At 31.7% G+C, this 17,671-nt stretch overlaps 1 protein-coding gene across 3 annotated transcripts in view; it reads right to left on the bottom strand.

Moving 5' to 3' along the window:
* Positions 1 to 8,407: 8,407 nt before the first annotated feature.
* The window catches only part of LOC145239845 (DNA (cytosine-5)-methyltransferase 1-like), a 109,424-nt gene continuing 100,160 nt past the window's right edge, over positions 8,408 to 17,671 (bottom strand). For all 3 annotated transcript variants that reach the window (XM_080103394.1, XM_080103396.1, XM_080103395.1), the window contains exons 35-38: positions 17,173 to 17,339; positions 14,341 to 14,581; positions 10,737 to 10,853; positions 8,408 to 10,124 (exon numbers count right to left, since the gene is read on the bottom strand). In XM_080103394.1, coding sequence (XP_079959520.1) covers positions 9,999 to 10,124; positions 10,737 to 10,853; positions 14,341 to 14,581; positions 17,173 to 17,339 — 651 coding nt within the window. In that variant the 3' untranslated portion in view covers positions 8,408 to 9,998. The remainder of the gene's footprint in view (positions 10,125 to 10,736; positions 10,854 to 14,340; positions 14,582 to 17,172; positions 17,340 to 17,671) is intronic.

Raw genomic sequence — 17,671 nt, 5'->3', positions numbered from 1 at the left:
ATGCATTTTAATTGATCTAAAACAAAGTTTTCATGAGCGGTTTACAAAAACATAAGCACCAAACATTTTTATATTCTTCGTTCTTTTTTTTGGGGGGGGAGGGGGGGCAATTATAGAACTTGTGTAGTTTAACAGGCATGCACCTCAACCGCCCCTCCGCCCCAATGTAAGCAAGAAAATAGTAAAACCTCTAAAAATGCTAAATGGTATTCTTATCGGTAAATGACGGCATGTTATTTACGAAAAAACGGTTAATTAAACTGCAAATTACCTGTTAAGCTATACAAGTTGTATAATTGAACCCCTGTTAAACTACACAACTTTTGTGGAAGTCACAATTCTTAACTTATCCACCACTTCATAAATACAAAACAAAATTACCTCAGTCTACAAGGATTTCTCAGTCACAGAAAGGCTTCAACATTTTACAATATTTCAACATTTTTTTTAATGGTGGTGATTATGGGCAAAGTCTTAATTTTACTTCTGAAAATTCTGGTGCTGGCATTTTCGTTTTTCATCAATCAATTTCACTTGTTTTTATTCTTTCTTTTTGGACAAATTTTTATATATTTTTTTTTTTTTTGACTATTACATACTCTGATTAATAAACATTCATTTCTTTCAGTTCCCAAAGTTATAAGAAATAATTTTACTCTGTATTAAAGTTTTTAGCAGTTTATTCATAATCACTATTTTACTTGATTCACGTACACAAGATAATCATAGTTTCATTTGTTTTCGATGGGGGGTAACAAATCTGTTCTGGATTTGTGCCATCTTTCCACAAGGTAATACCAGTACACAGGTCCTGCTAGTAGATATATAAGCAAGTGAGCTGATATGCTATAGAAAACAAATATTTAAAGTTAGAAAATTTTAAATAACTTATAGGAGTCTGGAAATAATTAAAAAAAAAAAAATGTTAAAAGATGTGCGCTACAATTTCCCAGAAAACTAAAACCTTGGAATTATTGCTCAGGAGGAATTCCATTATTTTTTCTTAGTTTAAGATAAATCGATATGGGTGGTGAGAGAAAGAAAAATGTCAACGCCTCATTCTTTAAATCACGGCAACCAGATTTCATTATGTGTACTACGACTAAAGCGCAGATTGGTTTTCTCAATTTCCAAATTCCCAGATGCAAAAGAACCAAACGCCTTCTTCCTGGTAATTTTCTTCATTACAAATTTGCCACCTTCAAGTCTGCAATGAAGACAACAAAATTTAATACAGACAATTTGACTACAAGCACCATTTTGACTTTTGTTTTTACTTCTTCATTCTTCCCCAAAACAAATCAGTACACGTATAGCCTATTTAATAATTAAAATTAGTCCTATTTCACTTATGTATATTTTAAGGAATTGCATCCATTATTGCTGTGTATACTCGGTGATTACCACTTGGTGGACCGGAAGTAGGTAATCATGCTGAATATGCAAAAATTTTTAATCTTTTTTTTATTTTTAGTCAACTTTTTCAGACTCTTTATTAGAGTGTATAATAACTAGAATTGCATTTATTATTACTGTGGTAATAAATATTGCAACTTTCGATGCATCCCATGAAGTGTTGCAAATATACTCAATGATACATTTTCGTTAAATTAACAATATGTGCAATGTCTTGTGCCGGGATAAATATCTGGTTCAGGTTATCTATGGAAAATATTTACTTTGTTATAGATTTTACTAGCGGGGGGCGGGGGGGGGGTCTTTGCCTGGTTGTAAAATATGCTTAAATATGATATTTTAATTTGCCCAGATTTCGTATATATTATTATAGAGTCGGGATTTCAAAAGCAAAAAAAAAAAAAAAAAAAGTATTTGAATATCATCAATCGAAACTGAAAGCACACAGCTGGTGATGTTACCACTGTACCAACATAGCACGCATATGAACTGATTAAAAATAAACTAAGATGAATGTACAAAAATGTATGACTTTTTTCAATCTTGACCCCTTAAAAATTATTTTAACCAGCTAAAGACCTATAAAAGAACAGCCCATAAAAAATCCAATCATTTGAGGCCCCTAGCACCGCTCTGTGACTTTTAGTTTCGGAAGAGATAGAGTTTGAAAATATGGTGACAGACATAGTGAGTTTTATAAATTAGATTTATATAAAGTTCAGCAACCGAAAAGGCTAATATGCTTGCCAGTCGGTTTGCCTCAAACTCCACACTGGACCCTTCCAACCACCCCCTACCTGACTTTCCTATGCGGATAGACGCCACGCTAGACGATCTGAAAATCACCCCTGCTCAGGTGCATGCTATCATAAAAAACCTTGACACTCCAAAAGAATGTGGACCTGATCTCATCCCAGCTGTGCTATTAAAAAAATGCTCAGCCGAAGTAGCTCCAGTTCTCTCCAAACTCTACAACAAATGCCTTAATGAAGCTTGCTTTCCGGGCTGTTGGAAAACTGCTTCTGTTGTACCAGTATTCAAGAATTCTGGCGAAAGAACTGACCCATTAAATTATCGCCCCATTAGCCTCCTCCCACTTTTTGCCAAAATATTTGAGACCTTAATTAACCGTCCATCACCTTACAGATGCTAAACTTCTGACTGACCAACAATATGGATTTAGACAAGCCCGTTCCACAGCAGACATCCTCACTTGTATCTCTGAACGTATATACCAGTCACTGGACAAAGCGAGGGAAGGCAGAGCAGTAGCTCTAGATATACGAGGGTAAATCAAAAAGTTCTGAGACAAATTGAAGAAAAACTTTATTTATGGAAGTTGAAAACTTTATTTTTCTACATACGATCCGCCTAACTCAATACACTTTTGTAAGCGATGTTTCCATCGATAAATTCCTTCTTCATAAAATTCTGGAACTTGTCTCGTGAACCAGGTCACAACCTCTTTCTTTGCTTCATTTATGGATTGAAATCTTATTCCTTTCAAATGTTCCTTCAGTTTTGGAAATAGGAAGAAATCACTAGGCTCTAAATCAGGACTATAGGGAGGGTGTGAAAGGATTTCCCAGCGAAACTCGCGTAAAATTGTTCTTACAGTCTTGGCCGTGTGTGCTGGAGCGTTGTCATGATGGAACAGAATTTGACGATGGAGCTTTCTTCGTCGTTTCTTAACCAATGAAGTCTTCAGCTTTCTCAAAACTCCTTCGTAATAGCTTGCGGTGATAGTTTTCTGTCCTTCAAGAAAATCTAATAAAACGATTCCATCTTTATCCCAAAAAACAGTTGCCATTATTTTTTGAGCTGACCTTTCTGCTTTGAACTTGATAGGGCCTGCTGATCCTCTTGGTAACCATTGTTTAGACTGAATTTTGCTTTCAGGATCGTACAGATAAATCCATGTTTCATCACCGGTTATGACCCGTTCAAAAAAGTTTGCCTCATTTGCTTCAATTCTAGTCAGAAGGGCCAATGAAAGATCTGATCTCAGATTCAACTGCAACGCTTTAGGCACCCAACGAGCAGAAAGCTTACTCAGACCAAGATCTTCTTTCAGAATTGAAAAGGTTGACCCAAATGAAATGTCAAGCTCCTTAGCAATCTCATTCACTGTTATTCTCCGATCTTCTTCAAGATTCCTGACAAGCTCGATGTTTTGAGCATTTTTTGATGTTGAAGGCCCATCTTCTCTTTGGTCATCTTGAAGATCATTCCTACCATCCTTGAATCGTCTGATCCAACGATAAACAACAGCTCTAGAAGGTGACGAGTCTCAATGAACATTTTGTAGAGCTTTAATGGTTTCCGTCGGTTTCCATTCCAGTTTTGTTAGAAATTTAATGTTCGCACGAACTTCAAATTGACTCATTTTGGATTGTCAAAAAGTTACTATTATAAAATATTATCTGAAAAAAAAAGAATAAAAGATTTAGAATGCTGTAACTTGTCAAATTTGTTGTTAAGTAATCAGTAGTGCAATTAAACCTTGTTTTGTTGCTCTATTTTCATTTAGATTGAATTTATATCACTTGTCTTAAAACTTTTTGATTTACCCTCGTATCTAAGGCTTTTGACAGGGTATGGCATGAGGGTCTTCTCAGGAAAATTAGATCATACGGTATCACTGGAAGAATACTTAACATAATCAAATCCTTCTTAGATAAGAGAAAAATCCAGGTTGTCCTCGACGGTTGTACATCTAAACAATAAATGCGGGAGTGCCCCAGGGGTCCATCCTTGGACCTCTATTGTTCCTAATATTCATAAATGACTTCCCCGACAAAATTGCCTCTGAGATGGGTATATATGCTGATGACACTACACTCTACGACAGGAAGACGAATGAACACATTTCTAAAGAAAGGGCAGAAACACTAGAGGAAGACCTCCAATCTGTAGTGGAATGGGGACAAAAATGGTTGGTCACGTTCAATGCCACCAAGACTAAACTAGTTTCATTCAATAATTACAAGAAACCCTCTCTACCACCTATAGCAACGGCCAGCGACTCTTTATCTGAGATTACATCTTTCAAACTCCTCGGCCTAACGTTCACAGGAAACGAGTTGAAACAATTACATTGAACGCATTGCCAGGGTCACTGCAAGAAAGATGGGCTCTCTCTACCATGCTAAACAACTACTAACACCCGAAAGTATTTTGTACCTCTATAAGGCCACCATTCGCCCATGTATGGAGTATTGTTGTCACATTTGGGCTGGTGCATCTGCTACTAGTCTCTCGCTCCTTGAGAAGGTTCAAAAGAGAGTCGCAAACCTGATAGGTCCTGAACTGGCATCTAAGCTTCAGCCTCTGTCCCATCGACGAAATGTTGTATCCCTCTGCCTGTTCTACAAGTATTTTAGTGGTGAATGCTCTGACGAATTGCAATCACTTGTACCCCCACGACGTGAGCACCCTTGACAAACCCGACAGGCTGCTAAATCCCATCCCCACACTGTAGAGATCCCTAGATGTAAAATATCTTTCTACTCCAAGTTTCTTCCCCAGAACTACTAGACTTTGGAATTCCATTCCAGGTCCCTGCTTCCCCAACAGTACTGACATGCAGAAGTTCAAGTGTAACGTGAACCAATATCTTGCTGCCCAAATCCCTACATAGTACCCCAGTAGTTGTTGGCCCTGATAGTAGCCCCCTACACCAAAGTGGCAATTTGCCTGGTTTAGGGTGAAAATGTAATAAAAAAAATAAAAAAAAAAAGGTGTATATGCATATATATTTTTATGTACAAGATTCACTCCTAAACTACTTAATGACTTATGAATTTGGCAACAGATCTGATAGTGTTGTATTGCGAGTTATATTAAGGTCAGCAAACTACAAATGACAAGACCGTGTGGCCTCTCCATATTAGAAAGAGAGAGATCTACGGCATGCTAGCTTGACACATGTTGTTCGGAGTTCATGGACTTTGAATAATAAATTCATTTTATTAGTCCCCGACATAAGGAGATGGTCCTGTAAATTCACCCTTGTCGGTCCACACTTTTCTCAATAAGTACACCTTGGATTTTTTTTGAAATTTTGCACAAACATTAAACATGATATGAATAAAAAAAAAATAACAGAACGGATTTTCCCAGAAAACTTTGGGTTAAAATGGCTACAATTGACACTTTTGTGCTTATTAAAAAAAAAAAAATTTTTTTTTAAATTGATGCCTTGGATTTTTATAAAACTTTCTGAAAAGTTGTAACTAACTGATTTCTATATAATTTTGTTTGTCTATACTTCGTGATAACTCTTGGGTGTACCCCAGGGCTCTTTTAGGGCTAATAAAAAGCTCCATTTTTGGGACTATTTTACCATATTTGTCCAAAATTTTCTGTGTATGTTTATTTAGCAGTTTTGCATGGTACTGAACTCAAATTTAAATATGTTAAGGACTTGAAGACTTTTGGAGCTAAATGAGGATGGAGGGAGGCAAATGGACTTAGTCATTTCTTTTTTTGCATGGTGCAGAACTCAAATTGATTAAAACTGCACCGTTTGTTCATTTGCACGAGGATTGAATGTTCTCTGGGGACTTTTGGGGCTAAATGGAGGGGGGGGATGCTGAACTTAGTCATTTTTTTTTATGCCTCATTTAGTGTGCACTCACGCATGCTTCATTGTTTTTATTAAAATCTTATTTTTTTATTATTTCATATAATTTTGGCATACCTTAATATTTTTCACAAGTACATTCATAAGTTTTCCTGTTATTTTGAATTGATATATTCACTGATATTTCATCCAACTTTCTAACTTGACACATCTTTATTAGTTTGTATCTTTGTTAATATTGTAATCCTTCACTTTTTGTTAATTAAAAGTAAAAAAAATGATTCTAATTTTTTTTTATAGGCGATTGAATAAAGGTGAAAAGTCCATGAATAAAGGTGAAAAGTCCATGAATAAAAAAAACAAATATTTTAGAAATTTGCCAAGGGATCGCTTCTGCATTAAATTTAATGCAAGATGATCCCCCACTTCCGGACTTGTCCTTAAAACTTATCTGACCAGAAAGTAGATAATCTTTATTTTTAGATGCCATGAAATATGTAAAATCTAAAATACTAATATTTTTCTTTTTACACCTAACTTTTGCTATATCTTTTTATATGCATTCACTTTAAAAATGCCAAATTAATTTTAGCATAAAAAGTTTTGATATATAAAATAATGATACCAGGAATTAGATTTCTATCTTATAAAGGTCTGTGTTTGTGTGTCCGCTAAAACTTTTGTCATCCACATCATACAGACATGAGTACGGCATCGTAAAAGAGCAATCTCTGACAAATATTGAAAAAAATTGAATGCTTTGTTTGAGGGAGGGGAGGTTAAATAAAAGTCTTGCTTTCAACACGGTTTGCAAACCGTGCATGTGCAAACGTTCATTACATTTTCGTTTTAAATAGCTAAATTTGCAACGTGATAATATCTGTGTCCTCATAGGCTCATTGATAACACGTTCGCTTACTAACTTATGCGAGTTCACGCTCAGTATGCCGCATTTTATTTTTTTTATTTTTTTTTTTTTTTTTTTTTACTTACAAAATTTTACTTTGTGTTTCACTTCTGGCTGATGGCACCCAAGTCCTATTTTTTTTTTCTTTTTACGACCGGGCAACACCGGGCACCACCCCTCCCACTCGTCTTACATAAATCATTGTTTGAGGAAATAGCAAAGATGTACAAAAATTTCTTTGTTTTTTTTTTCAGAGGTGGGGGTCTAGAATTTGGTTAAAAAGTTTTGCATTTTTCATAGTTAAACTTAAAATGTTTAGTAGAGTCATTTTATTAAAATAAAAATATTAAAATTAAAAATGAAACTATGGTCGCATAGGCTACCTTTAAACTCATCACTTGAACTATAATTGAAAAGTATTGTTAAATGATTAAGAAAAAGTGTTGATCAAAACAGATGTTGCCTCATTCAAATGATTTATGAAACGATTTTCGTTCGACCATCTTCAGTTGATGGTTAAAAAAGTATAAAAAGAAAAAGATGTAAAAAAAAATAAAATAAAGAAAATATTTGTATGAAAATGAAAACAAAATTAAACTGACAACAATAAAATTTTAGATTATTTTCTTTTTATTTACAAAAAAAATGTACTTTTTCAAAATAATAGGAACAATAAAAACAATTTAAAAAATAAAAGTGTGTTTATGGGATCAAATTCAGAGTTTATAAAAAAAAAATTTTTTCATAATTCCCTAACAAACAAAAATTATGTTAGATTGGAAGAAAATATATTTATATTTCATTCAAGCAAACATTGTTAAACATAACAGAATTCTGTTTGATTATACTTTTTTTTTTTTTTAAATTTTCTAATTTTTTTTTTTCTAATTTTTTGCGTCAAAAAACTGAGGAATATTCCATATCATCAGCCATTTTGATTCTTCATTGAATCATCTTCAAGAAAAATAAATGAACAAACAAAAAACTGAAAGAAAGAAAAGCACCTCAAATTTCAAATTTAAATTGTAAACGATCTTTTGTGCCCGCTTATTCTTTTGATGTTTAACGACTTCACATACATATTTTAAACTGCTTTTCTTCAACTTTTTGTTCATTTGGTTTTGTTACCTGAAGATAACAATGAAGAATTGAAAACATTCATGATACATACAGAACATTTTTTTATTTTGACACAGATTTTTTAAATTGAAAATATACAAACGGTATAATCAAGCAAAAGAATTCGGGGTGCTTGTTAAGATAGAATCGACATATTGATTTTTTTTTTAAATATGTGGGGAATGTTTTAAACAAAAACAGTACTTACTTGTCATATCGAAAATAGTAATATATTCAAAACTTATAAAAATTCATGGAGTAGAAAATTATTTATAGTTAAGAAAATTAGAGGAAACTGCATTTTCCCTAGATATGAATACCTTGAAGATTGTGAATACAGGGGACATACTTATCACCCGTTTTGCCACTAATGGCCAATGTACTGTTTTAGATCATAGCGATAGACTTTTTTTTTTTTTTTTTTTGTTAAAAACACGATAGCAGTTGTTCTGCTCAATAAATTTTCATAAATTTTGGATTTTCCACATAATTGTTTTTGCTTAAAACACACATTTTAAAAAAATCAATTTGTCAACTATCTTAACAAGCACTGAATTGTTATGCTTAACAAAATTTTCTTAATTATAAATACATTATATATACATATGGGTGCATAAGGTACTGGAAGACATGCATTATTTCTACTGTGAAACAAGTATTATTTTAACTTATATTGTCTATATTTCTTCAAATTTTCTTTATATCGTCTATATTTCAGAATTATTAATAGCAATGAAGAGACATATTTATCATTATAATAAAGACTGAATGGAGCAATTAACCATTTTGCTAAGTCACTTGATCTTCCATTTCTAAATAAGGTTTTCAGTTAAAAATACATCAACATTATCAAAATGTAAGATATGTTGATACCAGAATTAAAATGCCAGAATTTATTTGACAAATACACCACACCAATAGTGGTATTCCCAGAATATCCATGAGATTAAATGCAAAAGAACATTATATGCCAGAAAATCCCATCTGAAATGTTATGCACAAAGACATCAGATACATGATTTTACACTTAAAAAAAATAAAATAAAAAGTAATTAAAAACAAAAACAAAAAAAAAAAAAAAGAAAAAATGGATGGTGGAAAATTTTCATGATCCAATGAACACTAACATTTTACTTTGTTAGTAAAATTTCTTAATCTTGTGGATTACTGTTTCGAGAAGACTTAAGAAAAGGGACATACAAACATCCTTATAGCAGTAAAAAAAAAAAAAAAAAGTCTAAAATTTAATGCCCAACATGCACAAGAGATAGACAATTCAGATCTCACATTATCAAAAATGTTTATGAATAAAATAAGAAAACAGTTACTTTTATCCTCAAAAATGTTTTTTTCAGTAAAAAGAATATGTTTCTAATTTTCTTTTGCATGTATAAATTGGCCTTCAAATATGTTATGCACCCAGCAGATAATTAAGAGTCACTAAAATTTAATTCGATTAAAATCAAACTTAGAAAACTTATCAGTTCATTAAAAACAAACTTTTGCTGACAAACGTATGCATGAAATTTATTCTGATAAATCAAACAAATCTAGAGAATGATCATTATGCGATTTAAAAACGGTTCAAATTTAGAAATATATATTTAAAAAATATCTAAATGATAATCTTTCAAAATCAAGATTATTTTAAGGGGAATTAGCTAAAAACTATTGGTATTTAAAAATAAAAAAAGACCATCTAAAATAATTTTTTAATTGGAATTTTTCAGTAGGATTCTAACATTCAGAACAAACCATGATTTACTTGATATTTACATGTATTTCTTATTTTCTTTTTTGATGAGCGTTTGTCAGTGAATAATCAATTAATGATATTCAATTGAATATCAGGTTTGAGGAGGAGCCGTGTGGATTTCAATTTAATCAGTCTTCTATGAAGTTAATTTAGCATGGAAAAGAGACAACTTCATTCAGTATTTTTGTGTTTTGAAATTTAAAAAAAAAAAAATTTTAATGTTCCATTTTTTCAACTTCTTTCAGGGACTTTGATTCTTCGGACTGTTTCTTCCAAAGCAAAGATTTTTTGATTTCAAGAGCAATTTGTCGTGCCATTGGTGGGGGGACAGCATTGCCGACCTGTAATAGAACAAAATTGTTTCAAAAAGATAATTGAGTTGGGAGAAAAAAAATCAGAACAAGATAGAGGAAGAGAAGGAGATCTTTAGATGTCAATAGGGCAAAAAAGTATATACCGAATTCCAATCCTATTATAAAGGTCATATTGTTCTAACAGGTCATATTGTTAAACGATGTAAAGACTAATAATTATTAAGAATTAAAAATAATTTTAATTGCATAGAAAGTAATAGATATAATTTTAATTGCATAGAAAGTAATAGATATAATTTTAATTGCATAGAAAGTAATAGATATAATTTTAATTGCATAGAAAGTAATAGATATAATTTTAATTGCATAGAAAGTAATAGATATAATTTTAATTGCATAGAAAGTAATAGATATAATTTTAATTGCATAGAAAGTAATAGATATAATTTTAATTGCATAGAAAGTAATAGATATAATTTTAATTGCATAGAAAGTAATAGATATAATTTTAATTGCATAGAAAGTAATAGATATAAAAGAAAGCATACACACCCAAGGAGAAATTGACAGAGCAAGAACAAGATTACTTTATTTTTACTTGAAAAATTACAAATATGTTTTTTAAATACTTTATCTCACCTGTCTGTGTTTGTCCAAGATATTTCCAAAAAATCTGTATGTATCAGGAAAACCTTGGGAGCGAGCACATTCTCGTACACTGACTACTCTGTGCTGTTCTGGATGTAAGACACGACCCTGACAAAAAATAAAAGAAATAATCAGAAGATATCCCAAATTTTTCAAAAGCTTTCTTTTAATTGATACAAAAAAGTACACTCATTGTAAACAGTTTCCTAATTATTTTGTAAGTTTTACTCAACAACTACTGAGACATACTCATAAAATGGGGCTAAATAATGAAAGATCTTATCCTTTTTTTTTTCATTTTCTTTCTTTGAAGATTGTAATACTGGGTATGGGACAGCCAAACCAGCTGTCAACATTGTCCTGCTTTTTATTGAAATCAACCGAGAGCTTTTTTTAGTATCCTTGTTGTTCCTTAAGTGCAATTGTTTGAATCTCTTTTGCACTTGGTTCACCAGGAATATTAGTTAGGTAGGACTTCAGCTTCTTCATAAGTCCTGTAGCACCTATAATAACTGGTATGATTGATATCTCTTTTCCAGTTTCTTTTCATATCATACACGAGACCTTGATATTTGGTCTGTTTCTCTCTTTCAGCTCTGTTCAGACCATCATTAGGGACACTCACTTCAACCAAGGCTGCCACTCTTTCTGACTTATTCCATATAACTATGTCAGGTTTGACAGCAGCATTTTCAAGGTAGGTGGCTGTAAGGATTACATGGTCGTAATGTATGGTATATAAGTCATTTCCAACTGTTCTTTCAGGTTAATGTTCCCAGGACTTGCTGCTACACTGCTTATTTGAATGCAGTAAAGAGCAATTATACAAACCAGATGGATAAAATTATATTTTGGAAGTTATATGTGTTTAGAATTTATCTTGTTACTATAGGTATAGGTGACATACAAAACAGAATAAAATAAAAATTCTAAGTTTATTTAAAAATGATTTCATTTTTGTAAGGCAAAATTTTATTTTCAACTAAAATTATATGCATTCATTAGAAAAAAAATTTTTTTTTCAGCATCTGTTCCAATTTAGAATTTGGGGCACAATACAGAAATAAACTAATTAAATGGTATTATCTTATATTTTGAAAACCCACAATTGCTAATTAAGAAAAAATTAATGACTTGTATTTAGAAATAACCATAAGAAACAGCAGGGCAAGACTTCTCACATTGTAGAAAAAACTAGAAGTTCTCGAGATTCAGAAAACAGGGAAATTATTGGCAAACGAAATGTCTCCAGCACAAATACTTGGTATAATATTAAAAAACCTCTGAATATTCAAGATATTCAGGGAAGAGGTTAATGACTAGTGAAATACAAGATAGCAGTTTACAAGAAATAGACAATGCAATTAATTATGTCCAATTTTAAGCCAGGGGAGGGAGGGGGTAAAATTGTCATTTAAAGAAAATAACTAAAAAAAATCAAGCAATTCCATCAAATGAATTTAATAAATTTCAAACGTTTAAAGTGAAAACAAAATTAGGTATTGGTTATAGTCCATTAACGTACTTCCCAAATTAAAAATTAACACAATTATACAGATAAAAATAATAATTAGTCTTTGTTTGCACTTTTAATAACAAAATTGAAAAAATAAGCTACTACTTTATTTGAAATTTTATAAGAAACTAGACTACCCGTGACCCGTTGGGTCAGTATGTTATATTAGCTATGGAATTAATGTATGAGCGTAACACTTGTGACGTAAAGAAAATAGTTTTTGTGACATAACAGAAACATTTCTATGAAAGTATATTAAAATGAAAAAAGAATTTAGATAGATTTCTATGAATCGTTCTGTTTATAATTGTTTAATCTTGGAAAAAAAGAAAACTTACAACCATTGAATTATAAGTGGTTTGCCATACTTATAGGTAAATGTGCACTGAACAGATACCATAATACTTAAAGTTAAATTCAAATTTTGAAATATCTATTAACTTAAACGTGGGAAAAAAAAAAAATTGGGTCGCTGAAAACGTACACAGTAAAATAATAGATTTATTTGTAAGAAAATTGCGTTAAAATAACTTGAACGTAATACAGAAATGAACGATGTAAAAAAGAAAAAATGTAGAAAATATTAACAATTGTTTATTTGGATAATTTAAAACGCAAAAAAAAAATTAGCCCGCTGGAAACGTACACAGTAAAAAAAAAAATGTTGTCAACAGGTCAAAGTTGATTCATTTGTGAGAAAATTGCGACAGTATAGTTGTAATATAGAATAGTTGCAAAACATCCCCTAAGGGTCAGTATGTTATATTAGCTATGGAATTAATGTACGAGTGTGACACTTGTGACGTAAAGAAAATAGTTTTTTTGTGACATAACAGAAACATTTCTATGAAAGTATATTAACATGAAAAAAAGAATATAGATAGATTTCTATGAGTCATTCTGTTTAGAGTAGTAGTGGGGAAAATACATGTCAACCAGTAGTAGTAATAGTAGGATAAGGAAGAGGAGGTGTAGTAGTAGTACTAGGAAGAGGAGGCGTAAAGAGAAGTAATAGTAGTAGCAAGAAGGAGGCATAGTAGTAGTAGGAGGAGGAGGATATTGCACAAGCAAACAACCAAGAATGACAGAGTTTTTTAGTATTATTTTAGTATTATATGCTTATGAAATTATAAAAATAAATTTTTTTTTAATTTTAAAAATAAGTTTTTATTTGAATTTATACAATAAATATATGTTTATGAAAATATAAAAATAAAATTAATGAAATCAAAATAAAAAAAATAATTTATAAATGTGAGAAAAAAAGTGAACAAACTGATTTGCCTGTTCACCAGTAGTGCTATGTCGAAAATTAGGAAATACATTAGCTGACTATAACCTGAGTATTTATCCCAACTATTATTCTCATCTTTATGGTTATTTACAGGTTTCAACAGATGTAACCAACGTTCTTCAAGTGTAGCTTTTCTAACTTGATAACATTTATGTTGAACTCAAAACCTACATAAGTTTTTGAACTGAACATGTGGATTAACTCAAGAAGTTGTACAGATTTTGAACTAAACTCTTTAGAGTTTAGTTCAAAATCTGTACAACTTCTTGAGTTCATCATAAATATTTTCAAGTTTGAAAAGATGCACTGAAATAAGTTTGCACGTTAAATCAGGCAAAAGATTGTGAATATAACAACCAAGATAATCCAATTAATAAAAATCATCAATTCTTGTCTCAAAAATTCTGAAACAAAAAACGAGAATAACTTATTACGAAAAAAGAGATTATTCCGATAGCAAAAAATTTTTTACATGGAAAAAAAATGTTTGAATTACAGTCTATTCTGTCCTCGTTTTCTACACCTATCAGATTTTTATTCCAATCCAGAGTGTCCCTTTTTAAGAAGATAGATTTTTTACCACAAAAAAAAAAAAAAACGAATGTATAAATAAATTCGTTTTAATTTTTTTTTTTTTATTTAAAAAATAAAAATAAATAAAAATCAACTTCATGTCTAACTTTGTCTTAAAAAAATAGAAACAAAACTAAATTAGTTAACATGCAAATTTTAAGGACTCCATTAAAGAAATAGTCAAATATGAAATAAAAAAGTTATCAAAATACCTGTTTTCCCATGGGTTCAGGATTTGTGACTGTGGTACTAAAGAAACCATCCCATTCTACTCTACCATAGAGACCAGCCCAATGGCTATGCCGGTTACCAGTGTGGGGTAAACACCAAGGAATCAAAGTGTTGAACTGTCGGTCTAATGGATCACATTTGTTTTCGATCGCGCAAGCACAAACACCTCGCAGCTGACCATCACTTCCTTTTCCATTCCGCGAATCATGGTGAGAGTAACAACTACAATTGTAGAAAAATAAACATTTTTTTTTATGATTATTATTAAAAGAATTTTAATTAAAAAAAACAAAATATATATTTTAGTAATAATAATCTAAAAAAAACAGAAAAAAAAAACATGAATAAATCTAATTAATCTTTTCTTTTTTTTAATTTATGAAATTTATTAAAATTGAAATAAATTACAAATAAAAAAAAATTAATATAAAAAGGGGGAAACAAATTTCAAGAATGTAAACAATAACTAACAAAATATCGTTTTTTGAAGCCAATATGCAAATATTAGGAAGTTTCATTAAATGTCTTCTTAGCTTGGCAAGCTGACAAGATACTGAAGGTGTTTCCATGAAAAATGGCAATTTGAAATATTTATCTCTCGTCTATCTTGTCCACAGCACGATAATGTGGCACAGGAATCAAGAAAAATGAGATCGAAAAAAACAACACTCTACAGAAAGAAAACTCTGGCCTACAAAAAATACATGTCAGCATCTCTCAGTTGGAGCGCCTCACATGATCAACAGAGTGCCCCTTTTTTTGAGAGCTGGATTTTCCTCACATAAAAAAAACGACCTTGTGTTTAAATTTACCATTGTGGGGAGGCAAGTAAATAGGAACAATAACTTAACACCTTCTCAAAGAGTGAGAAGTTAAAGCCTGGGAGGGTAGACCACCTAGAACTACACAGGACCAGAATCATACACCTCATTCAACAGGGAACAAGCCAACTCAATAATGACCAAGACTCTGGTGGCTTTGGGCCAAGAGAAAATCTCTAGCTCAGATCAGCAATAATAGTTTGGTAATAGATGTAATCATTTACTATTTTTCTCTGAATTAATTCCTGAAAGATATTTTTAGAAAATTTAACATGATGACAACATCAATGAAAAAAATTATTTAAAAAGAGATAATAAAAAAAAGCTATTTACTAAAATCATACAAACCTTTATCTAAGGAATAAACATACAAAATAAGAATTCAGAGTTGATCTAAAAATTGGTAACAATACCAGGAATGATTTCATTATTTACCTACATGACAGTCAGAGTTTTACTGCATGAAAAAACAGTTTTGTGCTGATGGAATCAGTCAATATCTTTAATAGTAGCACCTGGCACTGTTTTGCTGCAGTATTAATAGCTTGTCAAAGTTATCTTCAATGAAAATTGACATCTATCAGCATGAACGTCTAATTTGATGATAGCCCAAAATTTTTAATTAGATTTAAATCGGGGGAAGATGGCCAAATTAACTTTCCACTTTGGAGGCCCAAACTGGTTGAGAATGCATAAGCAGAGTGAAAGGGGGTGTTGTTATGCATAAAAACAAAGCCCTGGAAAAGATATATGTCAATTAATCAAGGCATCAATGACTCTTTCAGGAGAGTATTACTTTTATTCCTTCAGGTAACTTGATAGGAACAATAACAACTGAAGCATGCATGGTCCCTCATGAATGCACAGTGAATGAGGCATAAAAAAAAGACTAAGTTCCATCATTTGCCCCCTCCCCCCACCCACCCACAAATTTAGCCTCAAAAGTCCAAGGTTTTAACATTTTTTAATTTGAGTTCAGCACCATGCAAAACTGCTAAATAGACATACACAGAAAATTTTGGACAAATATGGTAAAATAGTCCCAAAAATGGAGTGTTTTTATTAGCCTTAAAAGAGCCCCTGGGTCACACCCAAGAGTTATCGCAAAGTATAGACAAACAAAATTATATAGAAATCAGTTAATTACAACTTTTTCAGAAAATTTAATAAAAATCTAAGGCATCAATTTTTTTTAATAAGCACAAAACTGTTTCTTTTAGTCATTTTAACCTGAAAGCCATCCCTAGGGGGGCAACCAGAGTTTTCACGGAAAATTTGTTCTGTTACTTTTTTTACTCATATCATGTTTAATGTTTCTGCAAAATCTTTAAAAATTCCAAGGCGTAGTTATTGAGGAAAGTGCAAACAGACAAATGGACAAGGGTGAATTTCCAGGTCCACTCTCCTTTTGTCCGAGGACCAAAAAGCTATGTCCAATAATACCAACACACAAATCACTTTCTTGTTAATGTCTCAAGTATAAGTAATTATTTGCTCATCACGAGTCACTCTTAAGAACGTCAAATATTTCCTTGCCATTCCAGCCTCAAATTTCAGTCTTGACGTAAGAATGAGCATTTTCAATGTAACTTTCACAGAAACTATAGAAACTTCCCTCGGATTTGAAGACAACCAGCTATGATTAAAATGGATCTGCTCGATTGTTGATAGAAGATGACGATCAATATATTCCTCAAACGCCTAGTAGTGTCTTGGAAATCCAACCATACGATAGTTTATTCCCTGGTAATACATCCTCCTGGAATCTTCTGTGTCAATATGACAACCTATTTTTGGGGGTAATAATATCAGGACAGGTAACTTGAGCAAATTCTGTGATTATAACCGTTTCCGGGGGGGGGGGGGGGGGGTATGGAAACAAAGAGGTGGGAATGACACCGGAAGGAGAGAGAGAAAGAGAGGAGAATGTTTAAGCATGTTATTACCAATGTGATGAATATTCATGTGCCAAACATCAAGAAATCTACTCACAGCTTTTTGGTTTTATTTCCGTCTGAAAGTTTAACAACAATATTTGGTAGATCTCTCCAGTCGGCTCCAGGGTAAAGGGGAATATGCTGCATACGGGCATGAACAAGAGGGCTCATCTCTTTGCATGTGTGATCCCGAAGGATTGGTTGGTGCTGCTTTCCTCGAATCTGAAAGAAATCAAATTCTTTAAAATCCTTCAGTCACCAATTTTTAAAATCCTTTTGGATCACTAAAAAATGTAAAATAACTGACAGAAATTGGATACAAATGCATTTTTTTGTGTAAGTTACTCATATAATAATTCATTTATTTTATTCAACTACAAGCATAAAAACTAATGGAATATAAACGTGAAATGCAAACTTATGTTATAAATGTGTTCAATCAGATTTTAAACTTAAATTTGGTGATAAGTGTTAAAGAAAAAATTAGGTGTTTGACCAGAATTTCCTATTATATCAAAAAATTAAAAACAGTTTCTGTATAATGTACATACTTG

Source organism: Euprymna scolopes, chromosome 19 (assembly GCF_053919585.1).
Source record: "Euprymna scolopes isolate OS-2025 chromosome 19, ASM5391958v1, whole genome shotgun sequence".
Lineage (NCBI taxonomy): Eukaryota > Metazoa > Mollusca > Cephalopoda > Sepiida > Sepiolidae > Euprymna > Euprymna scolopes.
This window is presented reverse-complemented; position numbering and strand designations above follow the sequence as displayed.